General features: G+C 29.0%; 1 protein-coding gene and 1 pseudogene across 1 annotated transcript in view; both read right to left on the bottom strand.

Moving 5' to 3' along the window:
• The window catches only part of LOC102618548 (histone deacetylase HDT1-like), a 36,706-nt gene extending 15,410 nt beyond the window's left edge, over positions 1–21,296 (bottom strand). Inside the window, exon 1 of the mRNA XM_006484917.4 lies at positions 21,250–21,296. Coding sequence (XP_006484980.1) covers positions 21,250–21,262 — 13 coding nt within the window. The 5' untranslated portion in view covers positions 21,263–21,296. The remainder of the gene's footprint in view (positions 1–21,249) is intronic.
• Positions 4,517–7,620, bottom strand: LOC102618263 (gamma-terpinene synthase, chloroplastic-like; annotated as a pseudogene).
• Positions 21,297–23,478: the final 2,182 nt, after the last annotated feature.

The following is a 23,478-nucleotide window of genomic DNA, read 5'->3' as shown; positions in this document are numbered from 1 at the left end:
CATTTCCTTACCTGTAATTTTTGTCTATAATTTACAATTCATTATAAAACAAAAAATTTATCATTAAAGGTATATAAATTATTTCATTTGATTTGTATTTTCAAAAATATTTAAATTCTATGGCTAACATTAAGATTAGAGTAGAATAGTAAAATGATATATAAAGCTAACTTTGTTATAACTTTAAGGGATTTAGGCATACCTTAAAATATAAGGAAGTAGTAGAAAGTAATTCCCATTTCCCCTTAACTACCATTAACTATAGTACTAGTAATAACACAAGATCAAATATGTTACATGCAATAATTTAATAATGCAGCAAAAATAAAAAATAAACAAAGTATGGAATAATTTAATTAATTTATGATAAATTTGTATGAAGCAATTTGTGTAAGAGAATCTTTGTGTGTATAATCCAAATATCAAATATATGGTACATTATATATGCCTTGTATACAATACAAATTTATACCATTAATATTAGTCACTAGTACAACTAATATTGAAAATAACAATATTTGATGATTAATTAAGATATTTGGTACTCTGAATAGTTATAATTTTTTGAAAACTATTCAATAGTTAGATGGAAAATAAGAAAAAAAAATTGATCTACACTAATATAAATATTATTCTCATTAATACAGACATTACATATATAAAGTAAATATTTTTAGCCGTAAGAAAATGCAAATTTTTCATGTCAATTTGGGGTATTTGACATTTTCTTAATTTAAATTGATAATTTTGATATTTAGATAAAATTGGTGTAGCTGTGTGATAATTGCTCCTAATATTTGCCAGTTCCCAAGCCGGTTTCACGCGTAAAATATAGAAGCCGTTGGATTGCTTATAAAAGAAATCCAACGGGTAAGCAATTTTAAAATAAAAAATAAAAACAGCTATATGGCATGCAATGGATGTATTATAAGCGGATCCATTATACAATCTCAAGTGAGGTAACATTTATTTATTGAATGGTAAAATAAAGTGATAAGCAATTCCAAAAGTCATGTAAATTATCATTTAACTAGGAAATGGAATCGCACTTCATGCGGCTTTAAAAAAAAAAATAGTATTATCTTTTTTTATTACTTTGCACTTGATGAAATTGATAAAAAATATGAATTATTTTTTTTAAAGATGACGCAGTCTTATAAAACTAATGTTATTTATGAAAGTTAATTATTTTTTTATTAACATTAAAAATATATATTAATGTGAATTATTTTTTTATTAACATTAAAAATATATATTAATGTGTATAGTTAAATATATACAACCTTTTCATCAATAAAAATTATGTTCACACTAATCAACTCTCTATTTTTCTTGGTATTAACATACTCCCACATCTTACAAAGCCTAACCTTTATCATCCAACTATCTTTATCATTATTTAACTCATGAAGAAAAGAGTACTCCATGAAGCACACAATACTAAAAATTTAAATAAGTCAAAAAATAAAAACACAAGAACATTTCTAAAGAGGATATTGGTTAAATAATAAAAAAAATCCAAACATAAAAAATCTTAAATGCTTAATATTTATAGAGTTTGAAGAAGGCAAAAGACACTGAATAAAAGGTTGCATAATTAAATATGGGATTATGACATTAAAATTAAGTCCTAGTAGCATTGGTGAGGAAAGATGAATGAACCTTCCTTCCTATATTAATTAGTTGATGTATTTTAAACCACTAAAGTTTAGTTGTTGGCTTAATAAAATAAATGAATGTTTCAAAACTTATAATTAATTTATTATTAATGGTTACATATTGTTGAATTTAAATAGAAAGAGGAAGAGATATGTAATTTTTTGTAATTTATTAATTATTTTCTATTTTTAATATTTTGTAATGTAATTATTTTTTAATCTCAACCAATATATTAGACAATAGAAAATATAAAAAAGATGAGAAATAATAATGCCACAAATCTTAACTACTTAATATTTATAGAGTTTGAAGAAGCCAAAAGCCACTAAACAAAAGGTTGCATAATTAAATATGAGATTATAGCATTAAAATTAGACCCTAATGGCATTGTTGAGGGAAGATGAAAGAACATTCCTTCCTATATTAATTAATTAATATATTTAAGCCACTAAAATTTAATTGTTGGCATAATAAAATAAATAAATATTTCAAGATTTATAATTAATTTTTATTAATGGTTATATATTATTGAATTTAAATAGAAAGAGGAAGAAACATGTAATCTTTTATAATCTAATAATTATTTTTTATTTTTAATATTTTGTAATGTAATTATTTTTTTAATATCAACCAATTTATTAGATAATAGAGAATACAAGAAGATGAGAAATAGTGATGCCACATCACCTTCTCTAGTCCCAACTTTATATATATATATATATATAGATAGATAGATATAGATAGATAGATATAGATTTTTAATATTTTGTAATGTAATTATTTTTTAATCTCAACCAATATATTAGATAATAGAGAATAAAAAAAAGATGAGAAATAATGATGACACAAATCTTAAATATTTAATATTTATGGAGTTTGAAGAAGCCAAAAGGCACTAAACAAAAGATTGAATGAGTAAATATGGGATTATGACATTAAAATTAGGCTCTAATGGCATTGTTGAAAGAAAATGAAGGAACCTTCCTTCCTATATTAATTAGTTGATGTATTTTAAGCCACTAAAATTTAATTGTTGGTATAATAAAATAAATGAATGTTTCAAGACTTATAATTAATTATTATTAATGGTTACATATTGTTGAATTTAAATAGAAAGAGGAAAAGACATTTAATCATTTATAATCTAATAATTATTTTCTATTTTAATATTTTATAATGTAATTAGTTTTTAATATCAACAAATTTATTAGATAATAAAGAATATGAAATGATGAGAAATGGTGATGCCACATCACCTCTTATAATCTCAACTTTATATATATATATAGATTTGTTATGGTTGGATCACTGATTAGCTAATCCAATCACCGCAGGACATAGCTTAATCATATAATTGAAGATTTAGAATGTTTATTGACTCAATCTACAAGATACAACACTCAAAAACACGAATCAAGACCAAGAATAGTGAAATGGAAACAATTGACACAAGATTATTTATATTAGTGTTCTAGGTTTCTTGAAACAAAACACACAAGTTTCCTGCCACTCAAAGCTGTGCTACTATTAGGAAAGCAATCGTGATGATCATGTACTCCATTGTTTGTAATAATCATTGGATCTACTTTCTTTTTTGACATTGAATATTTATACATATTGTAATTTTGCTAGTGTATATACTTGACTTTCTTTGTAATCAATGTATAAATAATATAGCTTCTTGAGTGTTCACATCATTGAAAGCCATTCAATATTTCTTTGTCTCAATTCTCTTTCTCTAGATTTTACAGTTACCAATGGCACGCATACAAAGGGAGCTATCCACCTAATACAATCACTTTCTAAAATTAGTATAGACACATATATACATATATATATAATTATTTTTAAGTGCTAGTGCCTATAATTTTTTTAATATAGACACGTTCTTAAACAGTGTAATTTAAGAGATTTATTTTTTAATGAATTATAAAATCGTGTGGTTTAAAAAAAGTTAAAAACTAACTCTTTTAAAATCCATCGTTTAAAAACATGTCCCATGAAAAAAATAAAAGCATCTGCACTAGAAAAATGCTATATATACATATACATATATATAATCATTTTTAGTTGTGGGCACCTACATTTTTTTTTTTTAATGTGGGCATGCTAACAGTTTAAGAGAGTTAAAAACTAACTCTCTTCAACTGCAGAGCTTAAAACCATGACTGCATGAAGAAAACAATAAGAGAGTACCCGCACTAGAGGAATATACACACACACACACACAACTTGGCTTATGGTCACGCTTATGGTCACTGGTGTAACAACATACCAACATCTTTTGTTATTTAAATAACTCGGGGATTCTAACTCTGACTTCTTTCATTGTAGTTAAGCTTGGGAGCTAGCTAGCCAGATTTGTAGCCACAGCAAATTAATGACACCCTTGTTACATGTAGGCAGATAAACGAAACTACTAATTAATTTGGTCTTGGTCTAATTAAAGAATATGAATTGACAGAAAATTAAGGCACGTGTAGTATTTAAAATGATGACCACCAAATCAACAAAAAAAGATTCGGAGAAAATTCACCCAAGGGATAAAGAATGTTGATTGATCGTTATCGAGTTATATATATCGTCAAGCAGATTGAACTAAGCTTCTGCCTTTCCCTTCTAAAAAAAATTGAATAATGAAGGAAACGATTTAGGACGTATTTTGAATAACAAAAGTAAGGGCATTTAAAATTTTAGAGCATATTGGTCCTCAAGAAATTATATTTGGACATTTCTATCAAATGACAAAAATTTGGTATGTAGACAATATTTCTAGAGATATATTATTTTTGAATGAGAAATACTAAAGGGATTAAAGGATATATATTATTTTATTGAATTATTATTAACAGGAGCATCATCATGTTTTTCTTTTATTGAGGGCTTATTTAGGTATAATTAATTAAGCAATGGGCTCAAAAAATAAGGACAAAACACGAGCTTTAGTAATTTCTTGAGCACTGCCTCGGTGACCACCTCCAAATTGGTACATGCATTCAGACATCCTCGCCAAATTCATTGCAATCCCAACAAAAACGTCGGAAACGAAATGTGGGTTTCCAAATCGTTTATATGTTCACGAGCCTCTCCCTCTGAAACTCCAGCTTCATGCATGTGACATTGAATTGATTTATGAACATCTCCCCTCTTCAGCTCATCCTAATAATTAATTCAGTCAAACTTATTATACTAAAAATAAGAATATAATTGTGTTCTCAGCATATTTTCCATAGCACAATTAATATTAAAAAGTAATTAATTGTACCAATGATGTTCCCAAATCGTCTGCAAATCTTAGAATCACCGATGACCAACGAATTATATTGGGATAATCTTTCACGAATTCCACGCCCTCCTTTGTTATTGGATTTGCTGTAAAAGTGTATGCATGTACTAGAATTACAGTTGCTCCTATTGAAATCCAAGCATTTTTCATGTATTCTTGGAGAGTCGGCATGTAGCCGCTGTTGTACCACTTTGCCTCTACTAAATATGCTTTACATATATCTGCCCACTGAAAGTTTTATTTTTATATATCGAATACATTAATATTATATTAGATAATATCTAATACAAAAACACAAACTAAAGCAGTTAAAGGGAAAATAATTCCCAACCACCTCAAGAATATTAAAAGTATAATTAGCCGCCGCAAGTTTCTAATATATCTCTACACCATCTCAGATTTTAGTTTAATGTCAGCCAACCACATTTTTCCATTAACTCTGTTAGCTATTGTTAAATAATCTAAGTTAAATGACTAATTTACCCCTAAAATGAAAACATGTGATGAAATCGGAGGGCAAAATAATCTTTTATCTTAGATTGTTTTGAAAGTAGATGGTTGATATAAAATTAAAGCTTCAAATGATGTGGAGATAATACCAGATACTCATCGTAGCTATTCACATTTTTAGTATTCTTAAAGTGATTGAAAAATAATCCCCCTTAATTAAAATAAAAGGCTTTATTTTCTAGTATCACTTTCTTAAGATAAGAAATGAGAATGTCAACTCCTTGATCCCTAAGAACATCAAAAGTCATTTCATTTATGGAATTGCGGAGAGCATGAAAGCACAACTTCATATAGTGTGGAAGTTGCTCAACTGCAGTAGCGTCCCATCTAACAATGTAAAAAATTAAATTATGAGAGATGTATAAATATATAAATTCATGGGTAATGATCTAATGAACGACGTGCTCATCTTATGTTGGTTGACATTGCCTCATAATTTTTCTCTGAATAATCCACAACTTTAGTACTATTAATTAGGAATAACAAAATTATATCGTGTGTCCAAGTACTTATTATATGATCAGTACTAGTGCTCACTGTATCATGTTTCATAAACAATCACACGGATATAAATAACTATAAATAAAAGTAACCTCTCAACTGCATCAGTAAATATCTCAAGTTCTTCCAAAGTCCCGTAGACATCATAAACATCATCGATTGCTGTAATTAAGGCATTAACCATTGTAGACATCCGTCTAAAATATCCAAACTGAGGTTCGAATTTCTCCCCCACCGACCAGAAGAAATTCTCCACTATTCTGTCTCTTACAAAATTCAAATTCTCCCCACCAAGTCCTGTTTTCTTCCACCACCTGAACACATAATTAATTAGCATTAAATTAATTAAGTTACACATATGCATTCTCAGTTAAACTTAATCATTGTTAAGTGTGGGTGTCTGCCTTTTTACAACACCGTAAAGAGACTGTAAATGAACTTTTCAATGATATAAATGCTTTTTGTAATATTATAGAAAGTAAATCCGTATTTTATGAGAAGGAATCCAATGAGACTACATATCTAAATCCTTACCTTGACGCATATTTGAGATTCTCTTGGTGTACTGCTTGCACAATATTAAAGTCGACTTTAGCAAGCTCGAGCAAGATAGGGTTCATGTCTGGTCCATTTTCGTATACATCGATGAACCACCTTGCCTCCAGTCTTAGCATCCTCCAATGTAGTGGAAGTTCCAAAGCATGATTCACTAATGTACAAAGATGTTCATCATCATTTTTATTACTATCATGCTTGATTACCCATTCTTTGAGATATGCGGTGGTAAAACTTGTAGCATCACGAAAGATACTGCTTTCTTCTTCTACCAGGAGCTATGCAGCTTCATACAGAGCTAACATTCCTTTGCCGTCGTCACTGTGGCCTGATGACTTGAAGCGCCCCTTCTCATCCATGAAACGTGAAAAAGTTTCTACAAGTACATGTACATACATGTGCATGCATGCATGTATGCATTTCATGGATGAGAAGGGGAGCTTCAAGTCATCAAGCCACAGTGCTATGGCTAAGTATCATTGCACGAAATTGCGTGAATGCGTACCTTTTACAGGTGTATTTTAACCATATTGCCTTAGGACTCTAAATTTGAGTGCTGTGGCATATAAACTTTTATTAGTATTCTTGTTGTGTATCCTATCCAAAGTTCGTTTTATTTCATCCTCAAGTGATAGGATACTCCAAGTCTGTGCAGATTATCGATGAGCTCAAGTTGATGTAAAGGATCCAAATCCACCACTTTATCATCCTGCTGTAGCATCGCGCTTACTTGCTCCTTCGGCTTTTCCAATTGTTTGGCATACGATTCTCCCTGCATGGTAAATCAAATCAAATAATATGTTACTTAATTAGTCACATATATATTTAAACTAACTGCAGACAAATTAAACTAGTTAATTTATTATGTACCTTATATTTACTGTCAAGTGATTGAATATAATCAAAACTCCAAATGGTTGGCCCGTAATCGGCAGATCGCCTAATAATGGTTTGATCAGCAGGCTTAATAGGAGTGGTGGATGCAGCCATGTGATATTGGACTCGAGTAATAGGAGGAACAAAGCCATTAACTTTGCTTGATAATGGTAATGATAATCTGGTGAAATTGCATGCAGCAGGTAGTGAAGAGAGCAGATTAAGAACCATGACTTAGAATATAATTTCAAGGATTCTATATATGAAGCTTATGTTACATGGGATTCTAGTCCTTACTTCATTGCTATATTTATAGACGACCCTGGAGAGAGTCCAGAATACTGTACGTAAGTTCGATGGAATATTAATTGGTGCGGCAATATTACAAACTTGATTCCGTACAAAATTATTACAAAAGAACGAAAAGATGAAAATGAAACAAGACAACTCACTGACTTGTTTAGGAGCAATTCACTTCATTGCTAAATAATTAAGTGATACAAAATTGAAAAATCGAGCCCAAACCATAGGGAACAATATTGAGGACAGGCGATCGATTTATTTTCAAACTCATCCATTGAATATGTATAATATAATATATTATATAATTGACTATTATTTTATATTGGAAAGGGACAATTTCTATTAGTGGGAATTATTAAATAATATTGGGTTGTAAATTTTACAAATGTGTATGTATGTGCCGCACGCACACACATAATAAATTATTAAATAATAATTATGTTGGTTTTATTAAATAATATTATCTCTCTTATATAAAGAGGTCATCACTTAAAAGTACTTATAAACAAGATAAATGAGAATATATGTATATTGGAGGAGGAATATAACATGGGAGATTGTCACTTTCCCCCTACAATAATCAACATATATCATTTATCCCCTTACTGTTTTTATAATGGCCAAAACCCCCATGACAGCATAAGTTTACAATATTACCCTTATTTTTAACTTCTCTTTTATTTACATTTATTATAAATTAAATAAATTACATGAATAGAAACTAAATAAAAAAAATTCAATATTAAAAACAAGAAATATATGTTTTGATATGAGTAAAAATTAAGGGTAAAAGCTCGTATAGTCCCTATATTTTAAAGTTAGTGCCCGTTTAGTCCCTATATTTTTAAACATACCTCAAACCATCCTTACCATTAAATTATTGACACTCTTGCCATTATATTTTGTTCCTTTTAACTTATTTTTACAATATTACCTTATTATTATAATTTTTTAGACATTATTAAAAAGAAAAAAATTACCAGTTTAACACAAAAAAATAAAAAAAATAAAAAAAAATATTAATTTTTGTGGAACACTCTCTTGAGTTAAAATATTAATTTTTCTAAAAAAATTGATAAAGTAATTTTTTACAATATTAATTTTTTAGACATACGTGAGCTTCCACAAAAATTACTATATACCTTTTTTTATTTTATTTTTGAGTTTAATTTGATAATCTAATTTTTTATTAATATAAAAAAATTATTATAAGAGTGTAATATTGTAAAAACAAGTTAAAAAGAATAAAAAATAATGGCATGAGTGTCAATATTTAGTAGCAAAGACATTTTGAGGTGTTTTTAAAAATATATGGACTAAATGGACACTAACCTTATAATATAGGGACTAAACAAGATTTTACTCAAAAATTAATAATAAATTTTTTTTGTAATTATTTATTTTGTGAACATTTTCTTATAATAAACATTTTGTAATATTTTAAAATTAAATGTAAAAATTATAGGCAAAATATTTTATTATTTATCTTATAATAAATTTTTATTTGTCATTCAAGTTTTCTTATAATATTTTTTTTATCATTTTATAAAAAATTTCTTATATATTTATTATAAGAAAATTTTCACAAAATAAATAAGTACAAAAAAAATTATTATTAAATTTTTTGCTCATATCAAAACATATATTTCTTGTTGTTAATGCTTAATTTTTTATTGAGTTTCTATTTATGTGATTTATTTAATTTATAATAAATATAAATAAAACAGTAGTTGAAAATAAGGGTAATACTGCAAACTTATACTATCAGGGGGATTTTTGGCCATTAAAAAAATAGTAGGGGGAAAAATGATATATGTTGATTACTGTGGGGGGGAAATTAACAATCTCCCGATATAATATATTCCAAGCCTTTTCTCTTACTCTCTTTTCTTTCTCTCTCTAATTATTTATTTGCTATCGTATTACTCCTAATCTCTAATTTAAGCATCAGATGATCTACGTGAGTAACACTCTCGTGGTCCCTAATGAGTTATTCTTTTTGTAGGATTACAATCACCGACCTCGTCGCTCTCAACAATGGCAATCCTTAGGACATCAATCTCTCTCACAGCCAATTCCCCAAATAAAACAACTCTTTAATTTCTCAACTCTTATCATTGATTTAAATATTGGTGTCAAAATTTGACATTTTATTTGACATTCTATTTCTTAAATTAAAATGAAAAACAAAAATATAAATATAATTATTCACAAGCTGAGCTAATATTGTTTAATTTAGATCTGTTTTAGTGATGTTAATGAGACTTTAGGACTCCATCCATAAGACATGGTCCTCTGTCCAAATAGGAATCATTCATCAAAAATGATTTACTCTATATATTTTAACGACAACTTAGCTAGTTCTCTCTCTGCTGCTTATGTGATTATACTTTAAATTTCATACTTCTTGTTTTCTCCGAAGAGATTTTACTAATTACACTAGTTGGCACCTACATTTTATAAACCACATAAATTATGCATATTGATCAGTTAGGTAATTAAAAAGGTGTCTTTATATACCTTAAAAAATAAATATTTCGATGAGTTTCAATAGAATAATTTAAGCTAATAAAATAAACATTTTTGTTATATGATTTTTTTTTTGTTGGTTTATATCGAAATCAAAACTGGATTTCATCGATAAATGTTTGTTTTGCCAATACCATGAATTTAAGGAGAAAAATATTACATCCAAAGCCGACCATGTATTTCACAAGGCACTTGACTTGTTTAGGAGGAATTCACTTCGTTCCTAAATAATTAAGTGATGCAAAATTGAAAAATCCAACCCAAACCGTAGGGAAAACGTTGTAGGACAAGGATTCATTCATTTATTTTCAAATTCACCCATTGAGTATGTATAATATATTAAATTATAGTATATGATTGACTAATCCTTTACATTGGGCAATTCCTAAATGTGGGAATTACTAAATAAATATTGGATTGAAAATTTTACGAACTTGTATGAGGTACATAAATATTGGATTGTAAATTTTGCAAACTGTACGAGGTAACTCTATGTGTGTGTATGGAATGACTTTCCAATCAGGGATCTCTGTCCATATTAAAATCCGAGATGAAGTAAAAGACAAAAAAAAAAAAATTAATACATTACATGACAAAATACATTACATTGGAGTCTGTGTATTTTAATAAATTGTCTTATCTTTAACTTTAATATAGTTAGGAATCCCTAATTAGTTATATATATATATGGGTACTGTTCCAATCCGGGACAAAATTATAGTATATGATTGACTAATCTTTTACATTGAGCAATTCCTAAATGTGGGAATTACTAAATAAATATTGGATTGAAAATTTTACGAACTTGTACGAGGTAAATAAATATTGGATTGTAAATTTTACAAACTGTATGAGGTACCTCTATGTGTGTGTATGGAATGACTTTCCAATCAGGGATCTCTGCCCATATTAAAATCCGAGATGAAGTAAAAGACAAAAAAAAAAGTAATACATTACATGACAAAATACATTACATTGGAGTCTGTGTATTTTAATATATTGTCTTATCCTTAACTTTAATATAGTTAGGAATCTCTAATTAGTTATATATATATATAGGTACTGTTCCAATTCGGGAGTCCCGGATTGGAACAGTTTCCGGAACAAAAACTAATGGCTGCACATGGTGGGGTCCACCATATGCAGCCCACAAATTAAAAAAAAAAAAAGAAGAAGCCAACTCCCGGATTGGATCACTGTACATATATATATATATATATATATATATATATATATATATATATATTTGACATTTTATATTTAAATTAAAATGAAAAACAAAAATTTAAATACAATTATCCATAACTATGATAATATTGTTTAATTTGGAATTTTGGATCTGATTTAGTGATACTAATAGGATTTTGAGACTTCTTCCCTAAGGCATGGTCCTCGATCCAAATAGAAATCATTCATCAAGCATGATTTACTTTATATATCTTAACGACAAACTTAATTCTATCTCTGCTTACGTGAGCACTGAGTGTAGTTTAAATTCTAAACTTCTTGTTTTTACTCAAAAGATTTTACTCATTACACTATTTGGCACCCACATTTTAGGATAAATGCTCATTCTGTCCTTATATTAATTAATTGCTCGTTTAGTGCATATATTTTGAAAAATACTTCAAAACACTTTTGTTATTGAATACATGACCCTCATGCCCTTATATTTCCTTTGCTTTTATGATAATGCTCTTATTACAATTTTGAAGCAATGTTTGATAAATTTATAATTGTGTTAATAATTATTTATAAAAAATTAATTTATCAAATGAATGTTAAAAATAAAATAATAACAAAAAAATTCACATTTATTTTATTCTACCGCTAGGATTAATTTTTTTAGTTAAATTAATTAATTTCCCTAAAAATATTGTTGCAATGACACAATTGTAAAAGTGAAGAAAAAAAGACATGAGCAGATTAAGAGCCATAATTTAAAATATAATTTCAATTAGCGTATATATGAGACTTATGTTACATGGGATTCTAGTCCTTAACTCGTGGCTATATTTGTACATGACCCTGGAGAGAGTCCAGAACACTGTGCGTACGTTCGATGGGATATTAATTGATGCTGCACTGTTACAACCCACAAATTTGATTCCATACAAAAGAACGAAAAGATGAAAAATGAAACATGACACGTGACTCGCTGACTGGCTGAGGAGGAATTCACTTCGTTGATAAATCGTTAAGTGATACAAAATAGAAAAATCCAACTGAACCTGTACGGAAAAATGTTGCAGAGCAAGCGATTCGTTTATTTTCAAACTCATCCGTTGAGTATCTATAATAGGCTAAACCTATGTTACGTGTAACGTAACATACATTCAAGAATGTAAAAAATCTTTTAACACCCCTAACCTTTATGGAAACTACATTAATAGAATTGAAAGAGATCATTTTGAATCTCAAAGAAGAAATAAAAGACATAAAACAAGAAATAGGGAAAAAAAAATAGAAATATCAGTAATGCAGAAAAGTCAAAAGAAAAAAAAATTAGAAAGATTAGATATATTAAAAACAGGAATCATTAGAACAAGCTTTAAAAAACCTACACAAAGACCACAAATAAATAGTTATGATGCCTGGTTTATGGAAATACAGTACCCAAAAATATTGAAAGAATCAGAAGAATTAAAAGCAGAAATAAAGAAAGAAGAAAAAGGAAAAGAAAAATTAGAAATAAAAACACCTACTGATTCAAATTCGGATTAATGGAAGATATCTTAGATAACATAACTGAAAAGTTTAGTGATATAAATCTAAGTGATTTAGAAGACTTTGGAAACGAGTATAAAATAAAAATGAATACAACAGGAGGACCAGAAATGAAACCCAATGTAGCAGAACCAAGTCATAGATATACAACAAATAAAAAGAAAGGAAGACCATTTTATGAATACATACCTCAAGCTAAAAATACACCTTGGAAACAAGAATAGAAACCAAACCAAGATACTCTAATCCCTATCAGTAATGCTGGAACATTTTTAGATTTAGATTGTAAAATGGATCCCCGTAAAACACTAGCAGAATGGGGAATGCAAATGAAATTATTTTTCATATATAATGGTGCAAATGATGACTGGAATGTAGACACAGAAGAAGAAAAAATAAACGTTTTTGTGGACATCCTATTAGCTAGTTTTACAGGAAATGTGTTTAACTGGTGGCGAGGCCTAAGTGATGATATACAGAGATTAATAAAAGACTCAACTAAAATAGCTTTCAGAAGAAGTAAAACATTAGGAATTGAGAGAATAATAGAATATGTAGCAAGTGAATTTTTAGGGGAAGACTGGTTAGAAAATTCCGAGAAAGAAGCAAATAATGAAAAATTAAACGCTAGACTAAAATTAATAAACTTAACAATTTGTAATATGTGTTATGTTAAAGAATATACATGCGAATTCAATAAATATTATTATGAACAATACGTAAGTCTAGAAGACCAAGAAGTATATAAAAATTTGTATTACTCTAAATTACCTTACCCTTGGAATAATTATTTTGTAAATGAATATGAAAAATATAGCATGACAAATAGACTCCCTAATACATTAGGAGCTAGAATAAGATTTTTGAATACAAGACTTAGTGATATATGTATCCAAAGAAACTTAATAAAAAAGAGTAGAAATATAACAGACATATGCTGTGAAAAGACAGAAATGCCAACCCAATGGGGATGCTATGTGCCTCGTGGACATAAGAGGAGGTATAAAAGAGAAAAATATATAAAAAATATAAAAATTTTAAAAGAAAGTATAAGAAACCCGGAAGGAAATATTATAGAAGAAGATACAGAAACCATAGAAAACAATTAGATAAATCTAAGTGCAAATGTTGGAATTGTGGAGAGGAAGGACATATTAGCACAGATTGTACTAAAAAGAAAGTTAGAATTTTACAAGAAGATTTTAGAATAATACAAGATGATCTAGAAGAAATAACCAATTTATCTGATTATGAGGGAACAGAAGTCTATATGATAGAACGTTCTGACGATGAATCAGGATAAAAAAGAATTAGTAGAAAAAGACAATATAGAAGAAATTGATGAAATAGAAAGAGAAGAAAACAAAAGTGGATATAGTCTTGTTGCTACTTTTAACAAAGAAAAATACAATAAATTATTAAAACTAAGCGTAGAAAAACCAGAGTATGGAGTATTACAAAAACTGAGAGATTTATTTAAAAGAAAAAGAAGAGTATTACATGAATACTATGAACAAGAAAAAGCTGTAACAGTTACACAAGCTGAAGGAAACATTAGATTCAGTCTAATAAACAAAAAAACTATAGATCTAGCTTTAAGAAAAATAAAAAATGAATCAATAACAGAAAAAATACAATATGTATATTTAGTAGAAATACAAATCTTAATAAAATCTCTTTTTAAAGAAGGGATAGACAGCCCTATAGTTTTGTCAATACATGATCAACGGTTCTATGATCCTAGTATAGGACATTTAGGAACAGTAAAAGGAAATTTGTGTTATATTAAATTACTATTTACATGTCACCCTAGATATTGTGTACACATAAAGGATAAAAATATAGATGCGACATTAAGCTTACACTTTAAATTGTTAAAAAAGAATCTAATGAAAGAAGGAAATAGACTTATGACCATACATTATTCAGCATTATATAGCTTTTGTAATTCAAACTACGGAGAAATCTATGGAAATAAACCTTACATAGAAATAAATAAAGAATGTGAAAATATAACAACCTTTATAGAACCTGTAATTCAGGATTATAAAATCCCTATAACTTATGAGCTAAATATAGATGATAAAAAATAATTTTTAAATGAAAATAATGAAAACTCTATAATTCCTATAAGTTTTGCAGGAAGAACTTTAATAAGGGGAAGTTCTTCTAGAAGGTTAAGTACTGATAAACAATTAGCCAACATAGACAGACAACCAATTAGACCTATAATAACTAGTAATGTAGTAAAAATATTTGGACAATATTTTAATGGAATAGAATATACAACTAAAATACCTATTTTAGTAGACACTGGAACGAGCCATAATTATATGAATCATACTAAAAATAAAGGACTTTTAATAAAAGAAAAAGAAATCCCATATGAATATACTGATTTCAATGGAAATAAACATATCTGTAAACAAGAAGTAAAAGTTCCACTAATCATAGAAGGAATTAGAATAATTGTGTCTTGTTATATAGACTCTTTTATGACTACAGATCCAGAAAAACATATAGTGTTAGGAAATAGTTTCCTAAATAGTTTAGAATATTATAAAATTGAAAAACATCAAATCACTCTACAAATAGAAGGCCAAAAGATAGTCTGTGAGACATGTTAAAACAAGCCTATATAAAATACCCTATGTCAGTTTATATACAAATAAATATAACCGAAAAGGATATAGATACTTGTGCCTTGATAGATACAGGAAGTGAAATTACCATTATGAAATCTTTTTTCTCAAACCAATGGAAACCAAATGGCAAATTAAAAATTGTAGGGATTACAGGTGATAAACAACAAGTTAACCAATCCCTAATAAATTTTGAAATCCTTTTAGGAAGCAAAATGGTCCGTATTAACCAAGTATTCCAATATAATCAAATGGATTGTGATATACTTCTAGGAAATGATTTTATCCAACAATTTCAATATTACCAACAGACTCCCTATATGATCACTTTGAAAACCCCATGTAATCGTATCCTTCGTATCCCAAGAGAATTTAAGCCTTACAGAGTTCAGCCAGCTCAGCGTGGTGATAAGGTTATTTATGAAAAACATTATTTAATACAGAAAGGACAAATTTATAATATACAATTAGAAACAATAAAATCTCAACTTGAACAAGTTTACAAAGAAAACCCATTAGCATTATGGAAACCAGATCACCCTAGAGCAAAAATAGAATTAATTGAAAATAGAATAATAAGACTCAGACCTATGATGTACACAGAAGAGGACAGAGAAGAATTTAAAATCCAAATAAAAGAGTTATTAAATCTAAAACTAATTAGAACGAGTAATACTCCACATAATAGCCCAGCCTTTATGGTCAGAAAAATGGCAGAACAGGTAAAAAAAAAAAGCAAGAATGGTAATAAATTATAAGGAGCTAAACAAATATACAAAATTTGATGGATATTTTCTACCCAATAAAAAGGTACTAATAAATCTTGTAAAAAATAAATCATATTATTCAAAATTTGATTGTAAATCAGGATTTTGGCAGATAAAAATGGAAGACCACAGTATTCCTTATACAACCTTTAGTACTCCACAAGGACGTTATGAATGGTTAGTAATGCCTTTTGGATTAAAAAATGCCCCCCAAATCTTCCAAAGCCGTATGGATAAAATATTTAGAGATTATAAATACATCATAGTTTATGTTGATGATATATTAATAGCCTCAGAAACATTAGAAGATCATAGAATCCATTTAAAAGAATTTGTTAATATATGTATTAAGGAGGGGATAGTGTTATCTGAAAGAAAGGCAGTCATAGAACATAAGAAGATAGAATTTTTAGGAATGATTCTTGATAAAAAAGGAATAAGGCTCCAAAGTCATATAGGCAGAAAAATCATAGAGTTCCCAGACAAATTAGAAAATAAACAACACATACAAAAATTTTTAGGATGTTTAAATTATGCAGAAGGATTTATTAAAGACTTAGCCAAAAAGAGAAATATACTCCAAAAGTTACTTAGAAAAAATAATACAAGAGGATGGAGTAAAGAACATACAGAAACAGTAAAAAAATTAAAAAAAGAATGTAAAAACCTTTTATCATTAAGATTACTAGAAGAAAATGATAAATTAATCATACAGACTGAAGCATCTGATTTATATTGGGGAGCAATACTTAAAACAGACCTAAATGAAATTTGTCGATATACTAGTGGAACATTTAACCAAGCATAGGTTAACTATCCAGTTCATGAAAAAGAACTTCTTGCAATATACAAAGGAATAAAAAAGTTCTCATTATTTTTATTACAAAAATATTTCATTGTAGAAACAGATAATTCTCAAGTAGGGTCTTTAATAAGCAAAATTTTACCAAATGAACCCCAATATAGGAGATTACATAGATGGCAAGCTTATTTATCATATTACAATTTTAAAATTGTACATATAAAAGGAACTAACAATTGTCTCGCAGATTTCTTGAGCAGGAACATAGAATTTGGAGATGAATCCAGAAGTAAATAAAATCTTCAGCAAAATAGAAGCCGAAATAGTGAGGCTCAAAACAGAGGCATCTGATATAATTGATGCGATAAATTATATAAAAGAGGCTACCGAGTCTCATGAAAAAGGAGTACATTTATTAGAATCATACATAAGGGATCTAACAAAGACACTCTCTATAAACACAGGCCCAATAAACACCGAAGAAGGAAGCAGTAGTGGACCCTTCAGAGAGCATAAACCAATCTTTGATCCAATTGCAAATAAAACCATCTCCATAAAGGTCGAATCACCAAAATTAAGCCCTTCAAAAAAGTTTATCCAAATAAACAATCCCTGTACAGAAGAAGAGGAGAAACCTCTAAACCCAAAAGAAGAAGAGTATAAACAGTTCTCCATATGGGTATATTCCACTTGTTCCCATAACAATACAAACTTCAAAGCACCAGGAAAAAATATGTACCCCAGAATGATAGCCACAAAAGGAGCAGATCCACTCCTTATTGGAAGAATAGCAAAATATGAGTATTTAGATTTAGTATATCCACATATAACTCTTCAGGAAATAGCCAGTCTAGATGAAATGTTAGTTAAAGAAATTTCAAGATTTGCCTAAAAAAGGCCCATATACCTAAAGTTCTACACCATAAGCCCAGAATATTATCAAAATATAGAATACCAAGCCTTTTATATGATTTCTGTAGGCCATCTCACAAAAAATTTCAAAATAGAAGTAGGAACAGAATACACAAATGTTCCCCACATAAATGAAACTTGGATCAGGACCCGCAGAGCCAGAGGGATAAAAGCCATATGGAGCATAGCCAAGGATCTATACAAAAGAAATTTCATAACAATAATCAAGTTCCAGAATTACATCCTTATAACTGCTGAAGACAGTCACACGCCTTCAAATATACTGCTAGAATTCATCAATGAAATAAGCACTATACGTTTCCCCAGCAGCAGTAAAACCATGGAGCAGGCTTACCAACTCATGGAAATGAAACAACTCCAATAGAACGTGGCAGACAGAAATTCCCGATAAAGATAAAAAGATACAGGACGTGGCAGACAAAATAAAGAAGATGTCTGACAAGATAAAAAGCAGACGTGACAGACAGAGATTCCTGATAAAGATAAAAAGATGCAGGACGTGGCAGACAAAATAAAGAAGATGCCCGACAAAAGCAAAATAATAATGTAGTTACGAAAGCAATGATGTAAGAGCCCAATAATATAAGGGCAAGAGCATGATAAAATGATGATAGTGACGAAAGCAATGATGTACGAGCCCAATAATGTAAGGGCAAAAATGTAAACATTTTTTGAATAAATAAGAAAAAAGAGGAAAAAGCTCGACAGAGCTCATTGTCTCCAAAAACTGATCTATCTTTTCCGAATTAGATGAACAACTAAACAACTCCCCAGCTCTAAATCCAAAATCAAGACATCACAGATCAAAAACAAAATAAAACCAGAGAAAGGGAAAGGAAACCTAAACTTATTCGACGTTTCTAAGCACAACGATCAGGATCCACACAGTAAAGCCGCTCGAGTCCGCTGATCCCGTTGAGGCAAGGAGGCCGTTTAGGGTATAAGGACCACCAGGCTGCAGGTCACTGGAGAAAGGTCGAAAGGCAAGGAAATAAGGATAGCTTAGGTAATAATTCTTAACCCTTATCTGTTGGTGGAAGTTTGTTGATGATTTGATGATGAGGAGATTTGTGGAGGAAGAGCATATTTCTCAAATTGATCTTTAATAATATGAATCATAAGTTCTATTTAGGAGAATCTAAAGAATATATAATAAATCCAACTACTAAAATAACATATAACGAACATATGATGATAATAGATTTTGATCTAGGATCATTTAAACAAAGTTCGTATCTTTTCAGTAAACAAGAACTTGTTAGAACGGAAGACTTATTAGCAGTAGATAGTCTTAAATTACCCCAAGAAATAAAAAGAAAAATTATAAACAACATTGAAATAGATAACCTGAAACATAATATAATTATGTTAACTTTAGAAGAAGGAATAGATGTAATAAAAGCCTATTTAGAAAAAATAGATTATGAAGTCGGACCTTCATATATCTATAGTTCAGATAACGAAGAATTTGAAATATAAATTGTTGCTAGAAAACATAAAAAGTTTTAAAGAAAACCCTTTCATTTGAGTATATCGACGAGAAATCGACGACGTAAATTCCAAAGGTGATCCTGAACAGGCACTAGTCTAGTCTGTACTGTCGGATAACAAGTCACGTACTTCAAGTGAATAATTGAATATTATAAGCTTTAACATTTTTGCAGTCTTATATTTTTCATAAGTAATATAACATCAATATCCTATATCTTTTTAGTCTTAAGATTTGTTTTGTTTTGTTGTATTTGTTTTTTGTTTTTTATGTATTTGTTTTGTTTTTTTTAAGAGAAAATAAATGGTATCAGAGCCAAAGACCCTATGGACCCTATACGAGCAATATTTGATAGTTTATATACTTTAAAAGTGTATGAAAAAGAGGAAATAAAAAATTTAATAAAAACATTAAAAACTGATTAAAATAATATCAGGAATATAGAACTTGAATTAACTGAGGAGCTTAGAGAAAGATTAATAGACACAACAGGTGGTGAAATTTTGATAGAAAAGAAAATGAAATTCATAGATAAACTTATAACATTTTTGATATATTGGTACAAAACAGAAACATTACCATGAACCAACATGCATTTAATGTAATACATGAATTAGCAGATAGTATAGATCACATGATCTTAGGATGGGAAAATGTGATAGATACATATATAAATCTGTTAACCCAAAAGATAGATTTATTAGAACAAGAGAGAATAGGAATAGTAAATTTAGGACCAGAAATTTACACTGAAATCACAGACTTATATGAATTTGATAATCACCTATTATTATTTAAAGAAATATTAAAAACATTAGAAAAAATGAAGAATAGATGCAGAAGGGATGGGAGAAGACAAATGCACCCACAACCATAAAAATTGACAATATAAAAAACCAAAAAGACTCAAATGATATTTGTCAATAAGAAAAAGACAAAAGCCGTAAGTTACGATAAACATAACTTAGTGGCTCTCATCTATAATATAATATATTATATGATCGATTAATGTTTGGGATATTATCATTTTACTATTAAAGTTTTACTGACATATCATGTCAGTACTAAGATTTGACGAAAAATGTATTTTACTATTAAAGTTTTGCGCCGTTATCAATTCAATATCATTCCATTAACAACGTTAAAAATTTGTTGATGTCATAAGGGCATCAAAAACATTTCCAGCTGTAAGAGTAAAATTGTCTATTAATTTGATAGATAAATTATCATTTTACTACCAAATTTTTAAGAGAATTATCATTTTACTACCAAACTCTTGGGGGTAAAATCGACTTTTAACTCAATTTCCGTGAGACATTAATTTTTTCTTAACAGAATGGTATTAAATTGATAACGACGCAAAACTTTAGTAGTAAAATGTACTTTTCGGTAAATCTTGATACTGACATGATATGTCAGTAAAATTTTAATAGTAAAATGATAATTTCCGTTAATCTTTTATACTGGAAAGGGACAATTCCTAATGGCAAGAATTATTAAATAATATTGGGTTGTAAACTTTACAAATTCGTACATATATATATACATATGCATTTAATAAATTATTAAATTATTTACAGAGACAACAAAATACAAGTTAAAAATAAAAAATAAAAAACAAAGGAAACGATTAAAATAAAAATAAGAGAAGGTGAGTGAGTGAAGCTTACCCCAAAACTCCATCGAAGATGACTGAAGCGATATGTGTGTTAGGGAGAGAAGAAGAGTAAGAGAGAGTAAGCTAGGGTTTTAACAAGAATTAACCGGGGAGGCTTAAGCAAGAGTGCTTTGGAGGGAATTTATAAGGCAGTGCTGCCGATTTTTGCGATCTTTAGGGTTTTTGCTTTTGCCCCTTTTTATACTTTTTTTCTTTTTTTTTCCCCAGAAGCTTAGGGTTTCTTGTTTAGTGGGCTTTCGCTTGTTTCGGGCTAACTTTGATAGAAAGACTAGGGTCTTCTCATTAGGGTTTCAGCAAACGAGTGGTGTTATTGGGACCCTTCTGAAGTCCTCATAAAACCCCTCCAAGGGTATTTTTTAAAAATGTACTTAATTTCTTCATTAAATAATTTTTCTCTTTTATCTTTATCATTTTATCTCGTTTTTCTCCGTCGCTGAGTGCCTCCTTTTACTTGCATCATCGGCTCTCTCAGGTGACAAATCTATATTTTAATATAAATAGTAAAAATTCTCATTAGAATCTCTAATGTATTTGAGTTTCTCAATAATCATCGTCTTTGTTACTTGTTTTCTTTAAAAAAATAAACCCTTATATGGCTTCTTTATTTTGGGTTAAATGAAATGACTCGCCCCGAACCTCAGGGTGAATCTATCTAAACTCGTTTAACTGAATCGATAATAAATCTAATATGTAAAGATTCTACAAAAAATTCAACAGAGTCTCCTATATAATTATGACATTCCCAAACTTGCAATTTATACAATTAACACTCTAAAAAATGATACAATATTCTAGGGGTGGGCACGGTTCGGTTCGGTTCGAAATTAAGTAGAACCGATTTAAATCGGTTATTTTATAAAAAGAACCGAATAAGAACCGAACTCAATAAGAACCGAACTCAAATGGTTCTTTTCGGATCGGTTCGGTTCGGTTCGGTTTTTTCGGTTCTGGGCCTATTAGGCCTATTTTGAATTTTTAAATTTTTAGCCTATTGGGCCTCATGAATGTAATAATTTTTTTCAACAATTAATTTATCCTAATTTTATTACAAATATTAACAATAAATACAAAGTATTCAAAACACATTTTATCACTAATATCTTACTAACTATTAATAAGATACTCCCAAATATATTAAATATTAAAATTTCAAAATATATAACCAAACTCCAATACTCCATCTATATAAACATAATCATAATGTTATAAAGAGAAATAACACATGTTTGATTTGAATAAAATCATGTTTGATTTGAATAAAATTATTAACATATGTTTGATTTGAATAAAATCATGTTTGATTTGAATAAAATTATTAACACATGTTTAATTTGAATAAAATAAAAAATAATTCGGTTTTTCGGTTCAGCGAAGTGAACCGAATACCGAACCGACATTTCGGTTTTTTTTACAAACGGTATATTCGGTTTTTTAAAAAATAAAAACCGAACCGAATTAGAAAAAACCATCGGTTCGGTTCGGTTTTTTTAAGACTACGGTTTTTTTGCCCACCCCTACAATATTCAATCAACTTCCACAACCAACTTCCTCAATCAAATACTAGTATCCTTCAAACATATAATTTCAAGAATATAATAACTTATCCTTAATCACAAATAAGTAATAAATTATACAATTCAAAATGTCCTAACAAAACATCTATGATTCCTAACACCATCACGTGGCCATAATTTCAAATCTAATTATCATTGTTGGGTAGGGTTGGCAATGGGACGGGATGGGATGAGATTTACCAATCTCAGTCCCATCCCGTATATGCAAATTGGATGAAAAAACGTCTCAGTCTCGTCCCTATATTTTTTTTGAGACAAAAATATGTCTCAATCCCGTTCCAAAAGAGATGAATCCTGCGGGATCCCATCCCAATTGAAAAATTTTTCATTCTTAATCGGTAATGAGACGGGATGGGACAAAATTTTTCAATCCCACTCCCGTCCCGCATATGTAATTGGTATAAAAAAATGTCATAATCCCGTCCCTAAATTTTATGGGACAAAAAAATGTCTCAATCCCGTCCCAAATGGGATGAGATCCCGCAGGATCCCATCCCATCGGAAAAAATTACCATCCCTATTGCTGGGTCGACTGATGTACCTACAAATCTCCTGTGGGGGAGGGGATACAATAAAAAACGAGATGAGTATAAAACTCAGTGAGCTCAGTGAGTGGATAGTAGTTTTTGAAAAAATAAATTTATTTA

The sequence above is a fragment of the Citrus sinensis genome, chromosome 8, assembly GCF_022201045.2.
Source record: "Citrus sinensis cultivar Valencia sweet orange chromosome 8, DVS_A1.0, whole genome shotgun sequence".
Lineage (NCBI taxonomy): Eukaryota > Viridiplantae > Streptophyta > Magnoliopsida > Sapindales > Rutaceae > Citrus > Citrus sinensis.
The sequence above is the reverse complement of the archived record's forward strand: the minus strand, read 5'-3'. Positions and strand labels throughout refer to the sequence as shown.